Source organism: Colossoma macropomum, unplaced genomic scaffold, assembly GCF_904425465.1.
Source record: "Colossoma macropomum unplaced genomic scaffold, Colossoma_macropomum, whole genome shotgun sequence".
Classification (NCBI taxonomy): domain Eukaryota; kingdom Metazoa; phylum Chordata; class Actinopteri; order Characiformes; family Serrasalmidae; genus Colossoma; species Colossoma macropomum.
The window spans coordinates 38,897,685-38,923,616 of NW_023494785.1; the positions used below are offsets into that span (position 1 = coordinate 38,897,685).

The following is a 25,932-nucleotide window of genomic DNA, read 5'->3' on the forward strand; positions in this document are numbered from 1 at the left end:
GCAGGAGTGGGAAGTGACACCTAATATTATTGGCTAATGTTATTGGTGCACGATGATGTAATCAAAACTCACTACATTCTTCAGATTGTGTTGTGAAAATTGTTCAGATTGTGTGTGAAACTAAGCAACCATTTCAGCAATATTTTTTTATTTGGCATTTGCTCAGTTAGAGTGCTGAGAAGGCAGCATTAGGGACAAAAGCAATGACTAAAAATAAAAAAACTAAAAAAACATACACATTGTACACAGCTGGCCACATCTAACCAGTTAAATTCACCGTTCAGCTGACCTTCTCAGTTTACTAATCTAAACTGTGAGGTCTGGTCACAAAATTACTGCAATCAAACATATGTGGCCAGTGTTGATGTTCAGTCCACATTTTCATCTCAAACCTAACCATCTTGAGAATATAATCATCCCAATAAGTGTGAATGGATGGCATATTTTTACCAGTTGCCTGACTCAGAAAGTTTTGTGGTCGAATCAAAAAAAAAAAACAACACAAAACAAAAAACACTCAACAAAGGCAACACTTACTTTCTACATACATGAGCACATTTTACCGAGATGTGTATGAGGTACAAAAAAATGAAATCTCCTACCACACTCCACATCACAGACAACAGATGCAAAAGCACTGTGGGAAAAAGGCAGATGGTTGCCCTGCTGACAGTAACTGTGTGTAAACCTATTCCAAAACAAACTCTGAATGAAGAAAAGGAAAACAACACCCTCCAGTGCTGCAGCTATATCTGAACACATAGAATGGCAATACTATAAAACAAGCAAGTCAGAATTGGTGGTGGTGATAGACAGTCTAAGCATTTAATGCTTCTAAAAGCTCCTTCACAGAAGTTTATTACATGAAATATTTACAAATATGTTGTCTGATGCCCGAGACATTAGTTGCACAATAGTTTTGAGATAAGATTTTGGCCTAAAATGTGTGTTGCAGGGATCATTTTGAATTTACCACTCTTTTACCATTATCAACATTCCATATCACTGCTGTCGGAACAAAACCTCTTACCTCCAAAATGGCAACTTTACAGGAGAAAGAAAAAACATACTTTACTTTTAATGTAAGTCAATGGAACCAGACTTTTTTCAGGTAATTCTGGGTCATTTCTTTTGGTCCATTCACCATAGAAATTATGCACAATGTGAAGGGCAACAGACATTTTTGAACTATGGCAAAAACTGAAAAACGGATGTACGAGGTTTTGTTCTGACAGCAGCGATATAAAAACTCAGAAGACGCATGTAGGTTCACTGACCATTTTGGAAAGCTTATAAAATGGCTTTATTTTTGCTGGATACAGCAAGACCCCTGGCTTCTATCAACACCATTGTAAACAAATAAAAAATAATAATAAAAAAAAAGGTCTGTATTTTTTTCTATTGAGCTGTTTCACATCAAAACCCTCTGGCTAGATTTCTTTACATGTCTACGATTGAATTATGTAGAAATTTTGAAGAAAAAACGGGGGGAATTTCCTTTTTTAGCGAGAACGTTTCAACATACTGACATGAAGAACTACAATTCCCAAGGAATTGTAGTCACGAAGCGCCAGCGGAGAAGGACTACAATTCTTTGGGAATTGTAGTCCTTCCTCCCGCTGGCTATTCGTGACGTCAAACACGCTGGTTTAGTGATGGTTTTGTACTACTAGCAGTGATGCTTGCACGGGTGAAACAAAACAGGTAGGCTAAGTATACGAATATAATGCTGCTTTTGCAGTTCTGTGCACTTCGCGGCGCCTGTAGTGAATATACCGGATATTCCTAGCGAAGCGTGTATCTGCGCGTTTGGTGAGGCTGACCTGCTAAGTCAACAATGGGCTAACTGAGTAGGTGAACAGAGGTCTGGCTCGTCTGGTGGGCGAGTCGGTGAGCGGTGGTGGTTTCACTATGAAGACTGCATTCGAAATGATCCTGTTACGGCTGGTCATTGTAGTCGATAGGCGCAGTCTAAGCTGTAGCTGGTCCTAAATAGCCACCGTGCATAAAACGACACTTAAACGGGTCATATAGCAGCTACTGTTGAGCAACATTTCAGACGGTGGCGCGGTATAATGGCTTGGTGTGCACTGCGAAGCTCTTCAGCAGGATTTCCAGTTCCCTCAGTGTAGTATAATGTAGCTAGCAAGCTCCACTCCCTGATGTTCATCTGACAGTTCACCATTTTTAATGTATTCAGTTCCCCAGTCGTTTCATACTCATATTTGGACTGTGTGGACCGCTCTTGTTCAGTATTTAAAGGACCACCTCCTTGTTTCTACGCTCATATCAGCTCCACTTACTATATAGGTGCACTTTGTAGTTCTACAATTACAGACTGTAGTCCATCTGTTTCTCTGCATACTCTGTTAGCCCCCTTTTACCCTGTTCTTCAGTGGTCAGGACCCCCATGGACCCTCACAGAGCAGGTACTATTTGGGTGGTGGATCACTCTCAGCACTGCAGTAACACTGACGTGGTGGTGGTGTGTGTTGCGCTGGTACGAGTGGATCAGACACCGCAGTGCTGCTGCAGTTTTTAAACACTTCACTGTCCACTCTATTAGACACTCCTACCTTGTCAGTCCACCTTGTAGATGTAAAGTCAGAGACGATAGCTCATCTGCTGCTGCACAGTTTGTGTTGGTCATCCTCTAGTCCTTCATCAGTGCTCACAGGATGCTGCCCACAGGACACTGTTGGCTGGACATTTTTGGTTGGTGGACTATTCTCAGTCCAGCAGTGACACTGAGGTGTTTAAAAACTCCAGCAGCACTGCTGTGTCTGATCCACTCAGACCAGCACAACACACACTAACACACCACCACCACGTCAGTGTTACTGCAGTGCTGAGAATGATCCACCACCCAAACAGTACCTGCTCTGTGAGGGTCCATGGGGGTCCTGACCGCTGAAGGACAGGGTATAAGGGGAAAACAGATGGACTACAGTCTGTAATTGTAGAACTACAAAGTGCACCTATGTAGTAAGTGGAGTAATTTCCCGGTTTAAAGACAAGGAAAGTCCCCTTCTTATGATGCATATCCGCAGTGGGATGTCATATCGCAGTGCTTTATGGTGGATCCACCATTGTGGCAGGGTTCTTCAGCCTAGGCTGGTTTAGAACAGGGGTTCTCAACCTTTTCCACGCCAAGGCCCACCTGTGTATAACTATAAAGCATAGCGGCCTAAATCTTAAAATCTTTTTTTTCCCTTAATTGCTCACACTGAAAACCTCTGAATTAGGGACTGCAAAAGATCAGATCATCCATTTCACTTCAATCACAGAAACCAAAATTTGCAGTTATGTTGAAGAACATGTTTGAAAACCATATGTATACAGAGATGTCAAAAAAGGGGGAAAAAGGAAAAGGTAGATGTAGATGTGGACCATCATTTAGAGCTGCAGCCAATCACGTTTTCACTGAAAATACTCTCGGCTCCCGGTGACTGTTTGGTGTCAAGATGTCTCTTTAGGTTTGAGGGTTTCAGGGCCTAATTTGAAGTAAACCTCACTCCGCTCAGGGGGCTTCTGGTCTACTGTCACCACGATCTTCAATAAAAATAAACCTTACTTGATTACTGCTTCTTTGTCATTAATTTATCTGTTTAACTACTCAAGTTGCTGAGGTTCGGCCAGAAATCAAACTCAGATCTTTGCTATTATTAAGGTTCGTCTGTCGTTCTTATCAGCTGCACCTCGAACTGCAGGAAGGATATGAGAGCAATGAGAGTCTGTAAATAGTCAGACGTTAAAATGGGCAGATTGTGCTGACAGTATACAGTGCAGACGAGCTGGTAGAAGAAGAGGAAAGTCAGCTCTGTTCATGAATTCCTTCATTTAATCATAAAATGCGACCCACCAGAACTGAGCAGGGTTCGGTTCTGATCGAGACCTGCAGGTTTTGCTGGACTGTTACAGCTGCTTGATGCAGACCTGAATACGGGTGGAGTGTTTACACACGTCAAAACAGAGCGAACTAAAGAAAAAAAGTTTGATCGGTCCGCAGCGAACAAGGGTGGAGAAACACCCCGAGAAACCTTTCAATTGCTCTTTGCTACGTTGTCTCAGACTGATGACGTTTAATTAGCCTGCGACTGCGGTGTTTCCATTTATACGTTACTACCGGCCCACTGCGAACTACTGCCTCCCCCTGAGTTCGGGCCCACGGACCACTAGAGGGTGCTTCACGGGCCACTGGTGGTCTGCGCCCCACAGGTTGAAAATACCTGGTTTAGAATAATTTTAAAAAATCAAAAAACTTTTCTCCCTGATTTCATTGATTTTGACTGATCTGTAGCTTATGGTCTCACTAAATATGTTTGCAGACATGACTAGCGTGTGGATCTACATGCCTTAGAGGTCACAGATCAGATCTAAATCAAAGAAAGCAGAAAGTTTCATCAGCTATTCGGACAGCTCTGTTTAAACAGCATGTATGAAGCTTCGCGGTGAAAGTGTGAATAAAGATCAAGCTCATTTTATACTCTAATCGTATTGATATAATGGACTAAAACTTTCAACACCGTTTAGTGGATTTATCATGTTTGAAAACAGCTAAGCTGCTACTCCTCACCAAGCCTCATGGGTGCCCGGATGAAAGTATTGCACCATTTAAGGTGGTGCGGCAAACTGGAACACGAAGCAGATCTCAGGTGTGTTGGTGACGTACGCAGTGATGCTACTGCTAATGTCACCAATAAACGAAATGTTTTACCTCTCTGCTGTTTCTCAGCTAAAATGACTGAGGTGAAGTAAATTAAGGTGTGACTGGGCTAGTAACGTCAGCTGAGCTGCCACACGATTGGTGTTTGTTTTTCTGAAAGACTTTAGATTGACTTCATCAGTGTAAATGGAAGATTTGTGTGGTCTAATATGGATTTTTGTGGAGGTTATTTTGTACAGTACAGCAGTCGTGTCATTATGCTAAATAGCCAGGCAAGCAGGGTTTGCTGAAAAGCTATCTACAGGCTATGACAAACCTGAGTGAAATACACTACTAACTGAGTTAAGTCAAAGATTGTATTGTTCTTCTCCTGTGACTGAGTGAAATACGTCAGTAACTGAGGTAAAGCTACAGTTAACTGAATGAAAAATGTCAGCAAGTTCACTGAGGTAAATCTCACGGTGGCTAAGGGAAATAAGCGTTTGTAAACTGTGCTTGGGCTTCAAGTGACTTAAAAATTTTGACCTACTTAAAGGAACAGCCCCTTAAAACACATACCAGCTAGGAAGAAGTCTGTGAATTAGCATTAGCATGTCCAGATCTTTACTTCACTTGCTATTTGGGAGTTAGACTGTCAGCAAGGCTAATCATTATGTAGTTGTTCGACATCCCTCTGGAGTTGGTTAGGATACACTCCCATTTCATTTGATTCAATGAAGCAGTATTGAGAAACCGCAATAAAACACCTCTTTAAGCTCTCACGCTGTGAGTATTTGGAGCATGTAAACAAGGAACGAACCCTGCCAACATGGCAGAACATTGCCAAGCCATATTGATGAGAGCAGATATACGTCTTTCCCCTGTCGTCTGAATGACAACGCCCCCTTTTGGGTGAAAACTAACCCAGTCATTTTGCCAATTTGAGAATGCTAGTGCCACCATGTCTAAAATCTTGCAATAAAAAGTTTACAATGGTATTTGCTTTATGGAAGATCCGCCATTGTGGCAGGTTATGTTACAGCCCACCTTATAGTTGTAGGGTTTTAGTTAGCTTGCTAACCCCATGTTAAGCATGTTAATGTTAGCGTTGTAATTAGGTTACAGTAACGTCACATTTTATGCTATTAAATTGTCAAAGATCTCAGAATTTGTTATTACCACCAGTCAAATTAGAGGGGCTGCTTTCAACTAATAAAGGGTCAGGGGTATTACACAGTTGCAAAGTGCCTGGATGTTCTGCTCTCATCTGTAACTGCTTTGGGGTGGATTTTTGAGGAGTGGAATGTTTTGAAATGAAACATGAAGGAAGGTTAATAGCTGAAGTTGCTGCTAGAAAGACAACTAAATTATTGCAGTCATATAACTGTAGTAAGTCAACGGTCTTCAATCCATCATTACAGTGGAATGTTAGCTACCTGCTGTCTTGATATCTCAGTTTGGCTCCTTTTCACTGACTGAAAGGGTAAAAACTTGTCTCAGGCTTCCAATTAGTGGCTAAAAGATGGAATTGCTGTTTTCCTTTTTGTTTTTGATTTGTTTGTTCTGGTGTATTTATTAGCCTATAGATCAGTGGAAAAGCTAGCAGTTAGAATTGGTTGACACCACAGGGATTCCTAATGTTCGTATGATGTATATGCGGAATGCATGCTGGGTAATGTAGTGAGAAGATATTGATAAATGAAAATGATACCAAAATGTGAGTTAAAGGATACAGTGCTGACCTTCAGTATACATGACAAGTAATATATTAAACTCTAGTTTTAGACCCCTTTAAACCATAAGTGTATAAATATTTGTTGTGTGTGTTTCAGGTACTTTGGAGTCTTCTAAGATCTCATTTATCGGTTCATTTGGAAGCTGATGATCATGGAGGTTGCCGAACCATCGGTCAGTGACCTATTTCTCGCTAAAGGAGATATGCCTTTAGGTTTAAATCATGAAACTTGTCCACAAACAGCGTTAGACCACACAGGACATGCAGACGTCAAAGACATTACACTGCACATAACTGGCCTTGGAGAGCAGAAATTGGAATTACCCATCCCTTCAGAAGCAATAATAGAACCAATATCACCAGCGGAGATAACGCTGGAAGAAAGTGCGCTTACAGTGACAAATGAGGAGGAGACAGCTGGCAGTGATGACCCCAAAGACTCTCAGCTTCAGTTAACACTGTCTGATGCTTCATCAGACCCAGGTATGCCCAATGAAATAACAGCAGCCAACAGTTCAGTATTAGACTCGAACCCCACGGAGCCCCCTAGTGAGTTCGTAGTCCACACAGACCCCAGTGAAGGCCCAGTAGGTTCAGAGGTCACAGCAACATTAGATCCAAGTGCCCTTGATAAAGAGGCGACATGTGAAAACGGCTCCCCTGAAGACTCAACGTCGAACTCTCCCAGAGATGAGGAAGGCTCCAAAGAGGCCAAGGTTGCCAGAAAGAACATTCCTCCAAAGAAGGATAGAATGGATCCGCTGAAAATGGACATGTCCAAGCCCACTGTGATCCCTCTTACATGTAAGTTTCCTTCACCTTCACTTCTGTTTGTTCATGTTGTTTTTTACAGGTGTGCAAGTGTAAATGAATACTTTGTTTACAGCTGCAGGTCAAAATCCCAAAATCACTATTCAGGTATTTCTTACGCATCATGGAAATTTAGGAGAAAAACAATTCTCTTATGTAGTTACGTTTTGACATGCACTAAATACTTTTACTGTACGTTTAAATATAAATTAAATGTATTTCTATGTTACTTACACTTGCTGACCACTTAATCAGGAACATAGTTTTGATACTGCTCAGCATTATGTCAATCAGAACATGATATGAACATTAACTTAACTCTGCATCTCGCTGCTGCTATGATTGGCCAGTTGGAGAACTGCATGACTGACCAGCATGGATCCAACAGTAAAGTGTATCGAATTGTATCAAATTATATTGTGGCATATTTTATTTTATCGCATTGTATCGTTATATTGTAGCTAACATGTTAGGTTATGCTTTGTGTAAGTGTTAGGATGACATTAGCTTGTGGCTAGTACATTAGATTAGGACACTATAAAGCACTAAGAAATAACTTGTTTCTAATAATGTGCTTTTAAAAAGCTGAATGCTCTAATAAACTGAAAATTGATACATTAATATTTTAATGTAAGGCGCATTTTGTTTGGTATCGCATCGTATCGTTGTATTGTGGCTAGCATGTTAGCTTGTGCTTTGTGTGAGCTTGAGGCTGACATTAGTTTGTGACTAGTAGATTAGATTAGGGTACTATAAAACACTATAAAACAACTTTTGTTTCTAATAATATGCTTTTAAAAAGTTTAATGCACTAATAAACTGGAAAAGGATACATTAACATATTAATGTAAGGCACTTTTTTATGGAATCGCATCGTGTCGTTGTATTGTAGGTAGCATGTTAGCTTTTGCTTTGTGTAAGCTTTAGGATGACATTAGCATGTGGCTAGTACATTAGATTAGGACACTATAAAGCACTATAAAACAACTTTTGTTTCTAATAATGTGCTTTTAAAAAGCTGAATGCTCTAATACACTAAAAAAATGATACATTAATTTAACATTTTAATGTAAGGCGCATTTTGTTTGCTATCGCATCGTGTCGTTGTATTGTGGCATGTTGTAGCATGTTAGCTTTTGCTTTGTGTAAGCTTTAGAATGACGTTAGCTTGTGGCTAGTACATTAGATTAAGACACTATAAAGCACTATGAAACAGCTTTTGTTTCTAATAATGTGCTTTTATGTTGAATGCTGAAATAAACTGATAATAGATACAATAACATATTAACATAAGGCATGTTTTCAGCCAATCATTAAAAAAAATCAAGACAGCACTGGACTGTATTAAATGCACTGATACTGCTGATGTCCTGCAGGAACAGACTCTCAAGTATCTGCCAATATGGAATACTAATACTGACTAATACTAATCGGGGCAGTCATGGGCTGGAGGTTAGGGAACAAGCCCTGTGACTGGAAGGTCGCTGGTTTGATCCCCTGAGCCGACAATACGTGACTGAAGTGCCCTTGAGCGAGGCACCTAACCCCCAACTGCTCCCCGGGTGCCGTGGATAGGGCTGCCTACCGCTCCGGGCAAGTGTGCCCCCTACTGTCTGTGCATTCACCAGTGTGTATGGGGTGTTTCACTGCATGGATGGGTTAAATGCGGAGGTGAAATTTCCCTGTTGTGGGACTAATAAGGGTCACTTTATCTAATCTATAATCTTAATCTATAAATAATCCAACTACCCGAGAGGTGCAGATAAAAATTCCACTTTTTGATGTATTGTTTTAATAAAAGCTGACTGACACAGGCACATCACAGACAGGGCTAGTGGGCACCTTGGCTTGGCTTTCGGCTTGCTCTGCTGTTCATTCCATATATCTCTTCACTCCTTTGTTAACAACCTGGACTAATATTAACCCGGACTGTAACTGTCTACACAGCTGGAGATGAGTTATTGCGAACGATATTTGACTCAGACATTCGTGTAAAGGGCTACCGTTAGCACGATTTGTTTGTATGTTGCATTTTCTGCGCTTATTTGTGGCTTAGGAGGAACTTCCACTGGGTATTTTACCCACTACTAGTGCCTCCCCTTTGAAATACTGACGTTTCCTTTTTTTCTTGTCTCAAATGTGAAGTAACCCCACGCTGTCAACATGTTGCTTGTTTAAAGCACATCATGGGTCTTATGAGCACAGTAAAAGTTCTAACTTCTGACTTAGTGCTGTAACACCTTTAGAGGGCAGTGGTGAAGAAATGTTTGGTTATTTGAGCTGGAGCTGTTTCTGTCATCACTGGGGAGCTTCTAGGTATCTAACTGTAAAGCAAGATCTGTAATTAGCCAATTTAGCTTATGTTTGTAGTTGCATACAGTGAACAAAAAGTACCTTTAAATTATTCATCACAGTTATTTATATGGCAGTTAATCAGAAGTTAAAATTTAATGATTGGAAAAAAAACTACTGAAACTATTCATCTATTCTGTCAAAAAATATTAAAATTCATCTTGTTTATTTCTACCCATTTGCTCTTCTTTGAATGTCATTAGAAAGGGCCTTACGAAAGTGTGTTCTTTAGTGAGTTGTTCTGGTTTCTAATCCACTCACAGCATCTCAGCTGTCGCTGCAATGCCTTGAGTGCCACATCATCTTCAGCGACAACAAGAGCAAGGAGCGGCACCTCAAAATGAACCACCCTACAGAGTACGAGCAGTGCATGCTAGGGGATGCCCTCTTCGCGTGCTACGTCTGCGACAGACACTTCACCTGCTCCACCGAGCTCATGGCTCATCAGCGTACGCACACGGAGAAGCAGCCTTTCAAGTGCCCCATCTGCGGAGAAGCCTTCAGCCGATCATCCGAGCTCACGAACCATAAGAAAGTCCACTTTGGCAAGCATGGATACACCTGTTCAGACTGTGGCAAACCCTGCAAAACTCTCACCTTGCTTAAATACCACCAGCGCATCCACACCGGGGAAAGGCCGTATGTTTGCCTACACAAAGAATGTGGCAAGAGGTTCAGCATGCCCAAGGCTCTTCAGAAACACCTGGAAGCACATGAGAAAGGAGATACAGAGGGCACAGGAGACCCAGCGAAAGGCACAAAGAAAAAGAGAAATAGGGGTAAGCCTTCATGGTTATTTGTAGGGCTGTCAGGTGATTGAAATGATTATTTGTGATTAATCACATTATTTACTCAATGATTCCAACTCCTAAATTATTATAGCTCTTACTTTCATCCATATAGCTTGTGGATTCTTGATACAGTGGGGGCTCCCAATTTGAACCAGAGCTTTCTACTTGGCTATTGCTTTTGTACTTTTTTGGTACTATTGCTGTTGCTCACTGAGTTATCCATAGGTCTGTCCAGTATAGTCTGTAAAAGGTGCTGAAGGTATCACTTTAAAAGACATTTAAAAGCTGTATTTGAACAAGAGAGCTGCAGTTGTTGACTCTATTGGAGCTGCTGAAAATTCCAGCAGTTATGCTGGCCTTAACGACCAAACGACTTTTCAAGCGATTTCACTGTTGCAGACAAATTTCCAATGTCAGAATAAAATCATGAGAGTCTTGCTAGAGTTGCGTCGCGCTCGCGTCATCTCGATCGTTTAGCGTAAGATGGTCAGGATGGCTGTTTTAGGTCAGTCTTTTTCTTGCTTTCTGTTACAGTGCTTTTTTTATTTTGTTTGTTTTTTATGGTTTAGTTCACTCAATCAACAATGCTGAGTCGCTGAATGTTTTGTTGATGTGTAAATCTTTGGCAGATTAAAAAAGTAACTGCACATTTTACAGGTTAATTAAAAAGATTGTGGGTGATGATCTGCCAGAGTATATCGTTATACAGTGGACTAGGCTGAGCCCCAGATCTCTACATGCCCAGCCACCGTATCTTCCCATCTGTACCACTATATAGTGGAAGGAAAAGTGTTTATCTGCTTGTAAATTTCCACCAGGTGCATGATGGGGAATAATCTTAAAAATCTAGTTGCAGTCTTGCAAATAGTGACACTGCAAGATTTCTAGCCTTTGCAAAATCATAGTCTGTGACTAAAAACTGATATTGTCTTTAGATGTGAGAGGGTGTCAGACTTTAGTCTTTCAAAAGTCTTTTCAAAGTCTTCTAGTGTATGGTTAGCATTAGTCTCTTTCCAGGATAACAAATCCTCTTTTGTTCCCATTAATTAGGGTGTTCCTCAGGGCTCGGTCTTTGTACCTGTTCTATTTATTATTTTCATGCCCCCACTTGGTCAGATAATCTGACATGCTCTACATCAGTCAGACTCCCGCCTTCATAGATAGTCTTTGTAGGTGCCATGAAATTATGGATGAATGCTGTCCATTGAGTGGGAGTAAGGGATTGCTTTTGTCTAATTTGGTCAAAATAAGATACCCTAGAAAACTTATGATGCCTAAAGGAGATCTACTTAGGCAGCTTAACCTCTCAAATGGAAATATTTCAGTTTTTATTCCATAATATGTAAACACTGCTCAGTGATGGCACCATTACCGTACCTCACTGTCAGTTTGTTTAGTGGTTGAATTGTTTCAGTTTGGAATGGTGTTGAGGCCAAACCACACTGGTTTGGTTGTGGTTGAACAGTTTTTACTTAGTAGACAGATATCATCACCTTGCTGAAATGTTCTGCGGGTAAAGAGTTCGGCATACCCTCGCCCTAAATAGAAGTGGAGTTCTGCTTTATGCTGTTTTTTTTTCCAATGCACGAAAATGTGGCTTCATGAAATTCCCAATAACGTTAAATCTTTTTTTTTTTACATTATTCGATAAGCCATGGTAAAAATGCAGTATTTTTACTTGCATCATAATACAAAGTTGTGAGGTGATACTCTGTAGTGTCCAAACCTTCTAGTTTTCAGCACACTCGTTTAGTACAGATGATATATAACAATATATAATAAGCATATTTGGCTGGAGGGCAAAAGCTGCTTTTCTGCTGATATTTGTATCGGTTGATGCTTGTATCCTACTTTGGCAGAAAGAGGTTTTTGAGGAGACTGGGTAGTTGTAAAGGAGAGCTGTACAGCTGATGCTGACATAACTCATTAGTATATATTAATATATAATATTTTACCACATGTGTACATATTCATACATACAAGTACTTGGTTCATCCATGTTTACATTAATCACTTTTTTAATTCTACAGCTGCATAACTGATATATGACATATGATATATGACCACGGAAAACCAGTTAACTGTGTCCGGGTGCAGGACTTGTTGCTACAAACTTGAAGGACCCAGTTTTTCTTCAAGGCTAGGTTAAAACATTCCTTGTAGCCTATTAAACATGTTATTTTTTATTGTATAACTTAAGAGAGTAACAATACAATTAGGGCTGGGACAAATAATCCACATTATCGGTAATGTTGATAAAAAAAAAAAAATAGTTGGCAATGAATGTTGCTCTTCATAAGTGACTGTAAGACTGAAATACAGGTAGTGGAGACTGCAGTGCAGCGTTGTGTGTGACCCAAAACATCAAAAAATAAGAAAACGCTTTACTTTAATGTCATCTAAACAGATGGTGTGATAAGTAAAACTGAGCTCATCATGCATGGCAGCATGACCGTCAGGTGCAAGTATGCGAGAGAATATAACATAGACTGCACTGGCTAAACTTGGTACTGTGAGAAACTAAGATCCTGTTAAAAATGTAGTCAAAAGTAAAAGAAATAGCACATCCCTGTCTGCTTTTCGTGCAATTCTGTTTTTTTAGCAAACACAGGGAGATTCACTTGAAAGAGGCCCCGAATATTCTGTTGTAACTCCCCCTAGGATGAAGCAATCTGAACCAAAAAAATACACAGCATACCTTGTCGTATGTGTATTCGATTGCATTACATGTGATGCTGGAAGTGATCTCTGTTTTCTGCCAGACGCATGAAGGTGTACGGGGCTATGCGCCCGAAAGGTTAAACATCGTGACGGCTGTCCGGCACCTACCTCATCGCTCCAATGCAGGGGCATCCTGGCTTGTTTGAAGCTCTATGTACTGAGTAGCACATTGCATGTTGTTTCGTTCAGATTGCTTCGTCCTGGCGAGAGTTCTTACAGAATATTCGGGGCCTCTTTTAAGTGAATCTCCCTGTAGAATAAGCAGCATTGGTTGAAGGAATGAGCTGCATTGTGAAACCATTCCTCTGAACTATAGCTATACAGTTATCACTGGGTTGCTTGTACGCTAATGCATGGAACTAGTCCTCAAATGTTTCTGATTGGCTGAGAGGTGTGTCGGTCATTTATTTTAAGAAACAGTCAACTATGCTAATGAAACACAAAATATATGTTACATCCTGAGTGAGTTATGAAGCTTAATGAAAACAGGGTCATGATCTTTCCTCAGCGCAAACAGAGAAACTTTACATTGAATGTGTGTCATTATATTCTAGGGTTTTTAGAGTATAATGAATAATGCAAACTCATTTTGATTCAGTTATTTATTATATGATTCCCTTATGTTTTATACATGCAGCTGTAGTGACAATGCTTTGAGGTTGTCATAATTGCCAAAACATTCATATCTACCACTTTATACTCTTGCAGGTCCATCCACTAAGAAATTTGCATGCTCACAGTGTGAAGAATCCTTCAAGACAGCCAAATCACAGCTTCATCACATTAAGAGCAAGCACTCTCAGTGTAAAACCACCACTCCTTCCATTACCACTCTAGCAGCACAAGAGTTGAATGGAAATTCACCTGCTTCAACTCAATGTGCAGTAGTGCAACCACCAGTCCTACGCATGGAAGCAATTGGACCAACACCACAGCAAATAGGCCCACTTGGAGCTGAACAAATTAAAAGACTAATAGAGAAACTGGGAAACGTCCAGAAAGTGAATCAGCTAGTAATACTGGGACTTGACCAGTTACCTTTTCAGACACAAACTATGGGAATGCAACAGCCACAACGCGTCATACAGCCATTGCACTTTAATTTTACAGAACCAACAGTTCAACCAGTCGTAGTTCAGCAAACAGGTCCCCCGCCATTGCATGAGGGGACAATGTTAACTGGAACTGAGCAAACCACTTGCAAAGAGTCATTAGAGGTCGGGGTGGCTGTTGAACAAGAGGAAACTATGGTTCAGGAAGAGACAGCTATGGTTTCATCAGTGAATCCAGAGGAACAGGTGGCAGCTGTTGAATCAGATACGGCAGGAGCACAGTTAAAGGAGGTTCAACTTGAATTAATGCCAGAACTGACAGAAAAGTCAGTCTCAACCCCTCCATTGGAGGTAACTCATGAACTTAATGATACAGCAGAAGAACAGTGTATCCAAGGTACTTCAGATACCAGCACTGTAGGGCCAAGGGATGCACCATCTTTGATTTCCACAAATGATTCTGAAAGCACACAGTCTCAGAGAACTGAAGAGGAACATGCGCCAGTGCTAACAGACATCATGGCTGCAGAAGAGACCATCACCCATGAAGAGTCCCTGGAGGAAAAGCCTGCTGAAACAGACTCGGTAGTAGAAACAGAGCCACAAACTGAGCAGACGAGTGTTGTTACCTTAGATAATAGTCAAGACCTTGAAGGACAGTCAGAAGAGTCTGCAAAATGTCTTTTGTCAGAGCAGCCCAAATCACCTTCTCCCAACAATGAGCAGCAAGATCAAGAAAGCTCCCACTTTGAACAGGAACCCAGCAATGAAACAGTTTTACAACCAAGCACAGTGGTAACAGGAGAACAGAATCTGTCAGATGCTAAAAGTGACCTCCATATTAAGAAGATACTGCCAATGAAGAAGAAAAAATCTAAAAAGCAAGTAACTCATAGGTCACAGCACCTGGAAGCTCAGGATAAAGTTGCAAAAAGCTCTTCACAGATAGCACCTGCTCAGAAAACTAACACTCCGTCAAAGTCTGCACCAAAAAAAAGAGAAAAAGCAAAGAGCAAGAAACTTGTACGCTTGGGAGAGAACAAGGAAAAGCGTCCAAAGCAGCAGGTGTTACAAATGTCCAAGACTAGCCCATTAAAAGATCAACAAGATACGAATGGTAAAGTGCCAGTTTCATCACAAATTGACAGTGCGCCACTGTTGAAACAGAAAAATCAGAAACATAAAAAAGCGAAGACAGCTGAAAATTCATCAGGGGCCATCAAGGCCTTTAATCTACCCAATGAACCAAAGGTAACAAACGTGTCCGAACAAAAACCACGAGGGAAAGCTCAGAAGAGAAAACTTGAAAAACAGAAAGATTTGGCCAAGAAAGGAAAGGCTCAGGAGACGCAGCAAGATGAAACACCTTTGCAGAAGAAAAAAAAGCAAAGCAAGACACCGGAAGCAGTGTCTCGAAAGAAAGCGAAGGTGAAAAATGGCACAGAGATCTGCCAGTTAGCAAAACAAGGACAGAAGGAGCAAAAAAGTCCTTCTCAAGCCTTAAGTCAAGATCAAATTAAGCAGCAAGCCTTGCTTTTGTTGAAAGGTCACAAGCAGCCACAGCTAAAAGTGCACAAGCTGGATGCCAAGGCCACAGGATTAGAGCAGCCATTAAAAGCTAAGTGTCAAACCAAGGAAATTCATGACCAGGATGCTACAGTGGTGAAGGCAAAGGGAGGTACTCAGAATAAGGCACTGAAAACGGCAAACCAAAAGAAAAAGAAAACAAAAGCAAAGATAAAGGAGCCAAAAGAGGATCAGAGGGATTTCTCACATTTCCAAAAGGACACTAGTCTCAGTTCTGCACTCTCGCGCACAAAGCCAAAAGTTCCGCGGAAGCGTAAAGCTCCTACAAAAATCGATCAGGAAATTGCACTAAGCCCTCCGTTTTCTCGACTCGCAATCGGATGCCATGATTGTGGGATGATGTTCTCAGAGGTGTCTGCTTTGCAGGAGCACATGGCTTCAATGCACTCTGAAAGTGGACTCGTGCACTCTAATGTCACCTGTGATGTTTCTAATAGTCCGACAACGAGTCCAAGATCAAATGAAGTAATCCTCGCAAGTGCGGTTCACTCGGGCAACTTTGAAATACAGGTATCTGCAGATTGGGATGTGGAAACTGAGATGCGAGAGATTGGTTTGGGGGACCGAGATGTACATGGACTGTCATTCCCAGCCCTCAGTTCTTCTCCTTCGTTCCCAATAACGTCAAACATTGTTGAAAGAGAGGGCAAACTTGAGGACAGACTTGATCATGGCACCCATGCTGGACATTTTGAGACACTTGGTAAAAGTTCCACAGAAGTTGGTCAACCTTTTGCACAGGTGTCATCCACAGAGCCTGACACATGCCACTTTCAAACAAACGACAAGAAGTTCTCAGAAGTGGAGAACATAGAACTGGGGTCGGTTCTGGGAAGCTCAGTTTCCAATCCTCAGGAAAGCATGGACATTAAAGAGGAGTTGCCTGCAGATGTGAATTTAGTCATGGTTAAGGACCAGAGTGAAGAAGATGACCATGTTCCTGCTCAGGCTAATGATTCCCAAGAGGCCTCTGGTCGACAGGAAGATGAATCAAGCCACAGCGAACTAAACCTCAGCGCTATGCCATCTCAGAGAAAGCTGCCTGTGGAAAACATGGATCCAACATCTGCTCAGGATGCCCACTTAACAGAACAATCTGAGATTAAGCAGGAGGAAGAGGAGATGCTTGTTCAGAGAGAAGAGAACCAACCGAAAACGTCCATGACGAGAGGTAGAAAAGGACGAGGTGGCAGAGGTAGGGGAAAGAAACAGCTCGGAAAAAGAAGCACTGCTGAAAACCGAGGTACAAAAGAGCCGGAGACAGATAAAGAAGAATGCCAGGTTGTCTTTCAGCTTTATTCACTCACAGATAACTGTGAGGAAAAGAATATAGAAAGGGAAGTTAGCGGTGCCACTACAGCTCACGCCCAGTCGACCTTAGACGAATCCCTTGAAGATCAGGTCGTTTTTGAGTTGCAGCCTGTTCCCTCCAGGGTTGCAGAGGTGCTGAAAGCAGACGATTCACTGGTTCAAAAGTCTGGACAGCAAGTCAAGAATGGGACTTCATCAGGAGTGGTCCTAGAAAATTTCCTGACACCTCAGGTCAGAATGAGAAAGCAGGTGAGTATCCAAATACAGCTTCTTTATATAAAAGTCATTGCACATTTACCAGAATCGTATAAACCGAAATATCCTGTGCCTGTGTTAACACCTTCACACACTGAACATGATGCAAAAATCAGAAACAGCACTTTTATTCAGAATTTCTCCTTGTTTTTTTTTAATGTTTACATGTCGCAAAACAAAACAAAACATCGTCAAGTGACGAAGATATCCTTCCTCACGAAAAATATAACTGCCGACTTTGTGTTCTTCACATTTTACCTTATTCAGGAGTTGAATATGAACAATCTTTATAACTCTGCATACTTTTTGATACATACTGTGAGGGAATACCACTACTCAGACACTTTTTATGTTATGTAACATACTTTAAGTGCATATATCCACTTTAGATTTACACACACAATGGCTTTTACTTATAAATATGAGCAAAAAAAGAATGTCTAAAAAACAGCATTGATAGGGAATAAGTGTTCAGACACCACAAATTAACGTTAGTGCAGTAAGTCTACAGTAAGAAGTCATAATCTTTTGTAGAACTGGTTCAATTTTGGCCCGTTCCTCTCTTGAAAATCCCCAAAGTTGGACTCACAATTCCACAGTCCTCTATAAATTCCTCAATATAGCCATTGGCTAGACCATGCAAGCCTCTCCACCTTCACTAGTTATTTTAGCTGTTTGTTTCGGGTTGTTGTCTTTCTAAAATCTTCTCCCCAGATTCAGTTTCTTGGCTGATGAGAGTAAATGAAGTTCTATACAGTGTAAAGGCCTTTAAACCTACTGTGTCTTTGCTAATGTCATAAGGACCTGTTTTTGTTTTAATCTGGTTCTGAAGCCAAAAATTCATTTTCTTATGCTTTTGAAGTAAATTTTAATTGCTATTTCTTTTTCATTGAAGGTCAATTCACAACCAGAAGAAGGCCTAACCTCTACTGGCACCTCTACTGATGTGAAAATGGAAGGCAGTACTTCAGTTCCAGCATCCCATGGTGTCCTTCCTAGTGAGAGAGGTTTATTGCAAGGTATCCAGGTGTTTCTGGTTAAAGCTGAGGATCACGAAACCCATGTTTTACAGGGAAACCAGAATATGCAAACTCATCATACTACATGCCTAGGTAAGTATTTTAAACCAAAAACCAAGTTTAGACTTATTCTCTTTGGATTTAGGTAACATAATACAGCAGCATTGAGTGTTTCAAATGCCGTTTAGTGAACTTTTATGAATTTCACTGATTTTTATATATTACTAATGTGTTTATTTTTTTAATTCTAGTATTAGGGATGGGCACAAGTAATTGACTGTCCACCTTTACATAGCCACCTTTATGACCAGTAAAGTATTACTCAGAATTCACGTATTTACTTTGCACAGCCTGAGAATAAAAACGTATCTATGGAGTGGCAACGTCTCTAGCCTACCTTTCCTCTAGTCTCGTAAGGCAGACATCTAATTGTCATCAGTAAGTCTGGTAGGTTTCTTTGCTAATTTAGCCAAGAGCCACTTTTGACAGAAAGGGGTATTTTTGTCTGACATGCAGAGCAACCAATATACTGTAGTTTTTGAATTACATTTTGGAAACAAACATACTTGTAAACCAGGCCCAGTGACCACTAACAAGTGTGTTATCGTGAATAACTTTTGAAGATGGGAGGTCATGCTCCTGAGTGGGGCAACCATCTAGGCCCCACTCAGACACAAGGCCCACGTCCTATCTGGCCCGCAAAAGTAATTTTCTATTATAATTAGCCCGTTTCACAATGTGCTGCACTACAGCCCCCACCATGCACTGCAACGTTATGTGCTCCGACTCTCCTACCCCAACAACAGTCTATGGGCTAGTGGTTACACCTCAATTCTACACAATGCTGCGCAGTTCCACACCATCATATCACGTCACATACACCGATCAGGCATAACATTATGACCACCTCCTTGTTTCTATGCTCATTGTCCATTTTATCAGCTCCACTTACTATATAGGTGCACTTTGTAGTTCTACAATTACAGACTGTAGTCCATCTGTTTCTCTGCATACTTTGTTACCCTGTTCTTCAGTGGTCAGGACCCCCATAGACCCTCACAGAGCAGGTACTATTTGGGTGGCGGATTATTCTCAGCACTGCAGTAACACTGACGTGGTGGTGGTGGTGTGTTGCTGTGTGTTGTGCTGGTACGAGTGGATCAGACACCGCAGTGCTGCTGCAGTTTTTAAACACTGTGTCCACTCACTGTCCACTCTATTAGACACTCCTACCTTGTCAGTCCACCTTGTAGATGTAAAGTCAGAGCCGATAGCTCATCTGGTGCTGCACAGTTTGTGTTGGTCATCCTCTAGTCCATCATCAGTGGTTACAGGACGCTGTTGGTGGACTATTCTCAGTCCAGCAGTGACACTGAGGTGTTTAAAAACTCCAGCAGCACTGCTGTGTCTGATCCACTCAGACCAGCGCAACACACACTAACATAGCACCACCACGTCAGTGTTACTGCAGTGCTGAGAATGATCCACCACCCAAATAGTACCTGCTCTGTGAGGGTCCATGGGGGTCCTGACCACTGAAGAACAAGGTAAAAGGGGGCTAATAAAGTATGCAGAGAAACAGATGGACTACAGTCTGTAACTGTAGAACTACAAAGTACACCTATATAGTAAGTGGAGCTGATAAAATGGACAATCAGCGTAGAAACAAGGAGGTGGTCATAATGTTATGCCTGATCGGTGTATATCATCATATCACCAAATGCATTTCAGCTGCAGTTCAACCAATGTAAACACTTAAAGTCAGCTCAGCAGCTCAGAAATTGAGCCCAAGTTCAAGCAAATAGGTAGGTTTAAGACCAAGCACCAGGGGACATTTGAATTTTAAATATTTCAAGTGTCCACCATTAATTAAAAATGAGATACATTTTTTTTCTCTGGCCCACAGATTTGAGGAGATTTTTAAATGTGGCCCTTTTATTGGTTGAGTTTGACACCTCTGATCTAAACATTGGTCCAAGATAGCATAATTGGCCGCTGTCCTTTTGGGTGGACAAAATTGGTTTCCTTTTCTTCCATGATGCTAGCTAACGTGGGAAGTAACAGAACTGTCAGTTAGTGCTCTCCTTCAAACATACTGAGCGTCGTTATGTTATCAGCAGTTCGAAAGTGAACCCGTAAGCCAACAGTATGTGACTGAGGTGCCCTTGAGCAAGGCACTTAACCCCCAACTGCTCCCCGGGCGCTGCGGATAGGGCTGCCCACCACTCCGGGCAAGTGTGCTCACTGCCCCCTAGTGTGTGTCTTTACTAGTGTATATGTGGTGTTTCACTGCACAGATGGGTTAGATTGCAGAGGTGAAATTTCCCCGTTGTGGGAACAATAAGGGTCTCTTAATCTTAAACTATTTTTTTTTTTATGTTGGAGTACTTAATCGCAAAATGATTTGAAATCTATAATATTCCACAGATGGGATTCCCTCTGGCTCCTCGGCAGTGCCTCAGTCTGCTGGCAAGCAATGCATTTTCTACCCTGTTAAGGAGGAAGAGGGAGAGATACTTGTGGAGCCTCCGCTTAATGAGCAAGGTGGGCCAGAAGAAAGGACCGGAAAATCAGAAACATGTATGGTGTCTAGATTTTTCTCAGAAAGAATGTGAAGCGCTGGACAATTTATCAACATTTACACCTTTCTGCTGTGCTACAGGGGAGACGTCTGGATTAGATGAGTGCGAGGAAGTCAGCGTGGGATGCGCACAAATGGAAATGCATCATACTTTGTACTCCAGCGCTGAAGAGGGTAAATAACAGTGGTTGAGCACTGAGGTAAAAGCTTTCTTTTAACCAAAGCTTATATTTACTTTGCCTTGTGGGAATATTCAACTATCTTGCAGGTGATGTTGGCACTGAACAACAGAGTGCCCAAGGCTTTCTGGAATTCCTCTCCCAGAGTTCAGACACGGATGACGTTGATAACTTTCAGTCGGAGCCAGAAGCCGAAACTCACATTATGTCCTGTTACCATGGTATCCGCACCAACAGAGCAGTACAGGTTGAATTGAGCAGGTATGATCAGAGCGGTAGAGGTTTTGTTGTCATAAACAAGCATAATATTAGGAACTGCTTCCAAAATAGTCTTTGTTTTATATCTACATAATCTTTTCTCTCTTTTCATTTCCTTAGAAATAGAGGTCATTCTCAAGAAGAACACCAAGAGGAAGGTAGAAAAGAGAATTGGAAGCCTATTGACTACTTCATTCAGTATTTTAGCTGGGATACATGGAAGGAAATTGCAGCATTCACAGGGGAAGTGTCAAAACTGCCAGAGCCTGTTACTGATAAAGAGGTGGCCCAGTTTGTAGGGATCCATATTGCAATGGGCACCCTAAAGGTGAGTGATAACACTGCAGGATTAAAGAGTATTGCAAAAAAAGTTTTCATCAGCATTTGTCCTGTACTAAAAATAACCTATTAATATAAAAATATAAAAAACCTAACTATTAATATTCTGGTTAATATCAGTGGCCAAGGGTTCTGACCAATACAGTTGGCCACACTCTCATTAGATAAGACGAATAACACGCCTGCCCTGTGTCTCCCCTTTCCTGGGATAAGATCTCAGAATGCATAATTTATATGTAAAATTGTTCTTCAAAATGTTGCAGTTGTGTACAACACACAAAAAAAAGATATTTTAAAATAATATTTGCAACCTCAATCAATTTGCATGTAAATAATTCTATATGATTTTAATAAGCTATGACAAAAGACAAATGACAGTAAAATAGAAACACTTGAAATGTAAATGTCTTTCATTGAATAGTTATTGTAATTATATAATGATTACAACAGTATTATGGCAACAACAATAGCATAAATGATCATTAGGCATGACAGAACACACTATGTAATTTGGCAGAGCTAAATTATCTTTAACAAGACAGTTAAAATGTTTCCTAATTTTATCCAACGATTGCTATAGCTAGCATAATGTAAACGTATTGATCACTTTTATCCAGTACCAAATAATTGATCAAAGTTTCCAGGGCAATAAATTCTAGGAATGAAGTGATCCAGATGAAATCTAGACCATAGCCATTCCGCAAATGTGTATATCTGGGGGGGTCTTACCCCTTTTTTTTCTAGGCATTTTGCTTTGGAATACTAGGGCTGCACAATGTATTGTTTTCTAATTGTTATTGTGATATCAGCCTTCACAGTACTAATATTGTTAGTCTGCATATGCAGATGAGCCTCTGATTAATCACTTTGGGTGTCCTTTAGGACAAAAGGAACAAATCAAGTCTAACAAGACGTGAATAATTCTGGTCATAACAGTGCAGGCCAGTCTTTAACCACACCATATCAAGGGTTTACCACTTTGGTTTAGTCTGTTGTAAGGCGCATCACAGTTGCAATATGGGGCAGTATAATCCCAATGCTAACATAGTTTCCAGTCAAAACAGACATTAAGTACAAGTTGTTCATATTTCAACATCAGGGAAAAAAAACGAAAAGCAAGTTACATAGCAGCCACAATGACTTTGGTGTATTTACTGTCTACCCTTTGTCTTTATTAAATTCTTTTCAGGAGGTTTGCTTTGAGTTTCTCAAAGAAATTTCCAGGGATATTTTTTCACACCTTCAAAGTTCAGTCTTAGAAGTTGAATTTCCTTCTTCTCACAATCCAAATAAGCCCGAACACATCCAAAGATGTTGAGGGCTCTAAGTAGGCCAATCCATTGTATAATCGCAATATAGCATTTTGCCTATACTCTGAATCCTGAATATATGTCTTCATATACTGAAAATCATCTTTCTGTCTTTTATTCCTGTAAGTTTCCGAGTATGAAGCTGTACTGGGAGGACTGCACTCGAGTGCCGCTGATTGCTGATGCCATGTCAGCTTCCAGGTTCTCTGAACTCACTCATAAACTGAGGTTGGCCAGTCCAACAGGAGATCCCAGACATACGAACGGGGATGAACAAAGTGGTCAAAAGAGCACAAATGAGCTGGGTGCCAGTGTTGAAACCCCAAGACAGATACCTGCGGCAGGTGAAAAGTCTAAACCGTCTGTGTTCTCTCAGTTGAGCGGGTACCAGAATACACAGAACTGCACAGACCTTTCCGTATCAAAGACTGAGCCTCTGTGGAAAATTCAAGCAATAGTGAACCGAGTCCGAGAAGGGTGTCGAGCGCTTAAAAGACATGGGAACCATGGAGTTGACCAGTACCCCCTTCCATTTCAGAGGCACCCAACTCACTCATTACATCACACCGTCATGATAAGTGTTACTGGCTTGGTCATGGATTTCAACTTGCGTATAAACGACTCCAACAGAGAAGAAGTGGTTGAGAAAATGGTTTCATGGGAAAAGGGCGATAACCAAGGGATGATCTTCCTTTGCAAACCAGAGCTATCAACACCTTCCATGTTGGAGCATCTGCTAGAGGTAGGAGTTCGCAGTGCTGGCAAGGTTGGTGGTGCGAGGGGGCAAGTAGGCGATGAGTTTATGACCCCTGATGGGAAGCTGAAGCTGTTCCGATGCCATCATGGCTTCATCCTGTCAGCAGTAACAAAGGAAAAGTCCCGCTCGACGTCCCTCGTCAGCGGCTTTGAGCGGGCGATCAAGGCGGCCAACCTAAACAGAGACTTGAGAAGCCTTTATCGCACACCATGCACGAGTCCATCAGCCGGTGCCTGGCCACTGTCTGTACTTTGGGACCTTATTGATCTGGCTTTAGTTAACTCCTGGCTACAGTACAAACAAGGTCAGAACAACGTTTCTGAGCCACTGTCACTCATGGCTTTCCGGCTGGAAGTATCCAAAGCTTTAATCCTGCCCAGCAGTACCACTGCTCAAGAATCAGTTCCATATACCCCAGCTCCGAAACGGCCCAGCCCGAATACGAGCGTGGGCCCTGCTAATGACTTTGAGACTCCTTTGCCTGATGCAGCCACGCGGTATGACGGTTTGGGCCACTGGCCAGAGCAGCTTGCCGAAGGCGAAGAAGCCAGGTGTAGATTTGGAGGTTGCGAGCGAACGTCCCGTGTACGATGCCTCAAATGTTGCGTGTTCCTTTGCATTTCGCGCAATCACAACTGTTTTCTGAAGTTTCACAGCCAGGGGGCTGCTTGAAGTGTATTAACTTACTGTGATCTTATGCTCTATTAAACCTGTTTTGTTTACTTATTTATCATCATCGATTAAGTTATTGCTTGACGTAGAAGGGCTGCCCGACAGTGATATCACTTTTTTGGTCTGTTCTGCTTTTGTACTACCTGTTCCAATTCCTTTGTTTATGCCCACAATATGTGCATAACTGTTTTTAAAAACATAGCTGTAATTGTAAATTACGATGTCCTGTGAGCAGATGTCATGCCAGTGAGTATTTAAAGGTGCAATTTGTCCTAATTATCAATTGTCAGAATGTCTTTTTGTAAGTACTTGTAATTGCTAAGTAAATGGCATGGATAATTTGCTGTTGTTTTGTTTGTTGTTTGTGTGTTTATATTAGTTATGTGGACAGAAATTTCCTTTAAATAATTTCCAGTTAAAAAGACTACTGTGTACAAGTTATTCATTTATTAGCATCAGAAAGAAAGCAGTAAAAATTACACAGAAGCTTTAACAACTAAAAATAAGTAATAATATTTTTTGCAGTATTTAGTGGGTCCACTCTTTGCCTTTATACACTGTAAAAAGTGTCTCGTCAGATCTACTTAAAAAAATTACTTCTTACAGTAACAAGCAATTAAACTAGTTTTATTCAACTTAAAAATGACTAATTGAAAGAATAGTTTGTTCAAAGTATTTGTTTAGGTTGAATAAAACGAGTTAATTTACTTGTTACCACATGAGGTACATTTTTTGGGTAGATCTCACTTTTTACAGTGTAGCTGTTCCTTTCAGGGGACTTGTTTTTGTTTATTTCAAAGAAATCTGCAGGGATATTTTTCCACACCTCCGAAGTTCAGTCCTAGAAGTTGGTTGAATCTTCTGCTTCTCATAATCCAAGTAATACTAAACACATCCAGTGATTTTGAGGCCTGAACTTTGGGGTGGCCAATCCATTGTTCTCAGGGTTTCTGCGCAAGTTTAAGCAACAAACGTAGTACTTTTTTTAAGACCTCAACAAAGGAAAAATAATGCCCAAACCCGTGCACACAAACGAAAGTATTACATAAACTAATGCCTTTTATTCAAACATAAAGTGGTCAGTTTCCTTCATCAATGGTCAGTTTCTGACTACAGGACCACTGATATATTTGTATGGTCAACCATTTTTTACTTTTGCCTCTTTATAGGCATCGGCATAGTAACTGAAAGACCCAGGGAACCTAAATCTGTGTTTCTTCTGTAATTATGTTAATCATGCTCTAGCAGGCCAACAGTAAACATGTACTAAGTAAACCCTTTGAATAATGTCCCAATGACCTATAAATGACTGATATATTTCACTATATTTCTCTCCCCTGCATGTAAACTGGATGGTCCTAATCTTGGATAGTGCATCCCTAAGCATTCCCCTGCTTATTAGCCACACCTACTCAGGTAGGTCTGATCAGGTTTTTAAGCTGTGTTTTATTACATTTATATCTTATAATTTTCATTTATGTTTAATGCAAAACTCACGTTTAGTATCACATACATTTTTAATATTTTGATCTGTGTTTCCTGGGACTTTAATACCACA

General features: G+C 41.0%; 1 protein-coding gene across 3 annotated transcripts; it reads left to right on the forward strand.

Annotated features, from left to right (window-relative positions):
- The first annotated feature begins 1,628 nt into the window (after nucleotides 1-1,628).
- On the forward strand, nucleotides 1,629-24,715 carry LOC118823945. Of its 3 annotated transcripts, none has more exons than XM_036593819.1 (10): nucleotides 1,629-1,704; nucleotides 6,478-7,184; nucleotides 9,806-10,321; nucleotides 13,763-17,253; nucleotides 18,155-18,371; nucleotides 20,706-20,858; nucleotides 20,941-21,033; nucleotides 21,128-21,299; nucleotides 21,417-21,624; nucleotides 23,073-24,715. In XM_036593819.1, exons 2-10 carry the CDS (start codon nucleotides 6,527-6,529, stop codon nucleotides 24,372-24,374), a joined length of 6,810 nt encoding a protein of 2,269 aa, XP_036449712.1. In that variant the 5' UTR covers nucleotides 1,629-1,704; nucleotides 6,478-6,526; the 3' UTR covers nucleotides 24,375-24,715. The 3 variants fall into 3 exon arrangements, with proteins under 3 accessions (XP_036449712.1, XP_036449720.1, XP_036449728.1); XM_036593827.1 differs by having other exon boundaries at nucleotides 20,706-20,822; XM_036593835.1 differs by lacking the exon at nucleotides 9,806-10,321.
- Nucleotides 24,716-25,932: the final 1,217 nt, after the last annotated feature.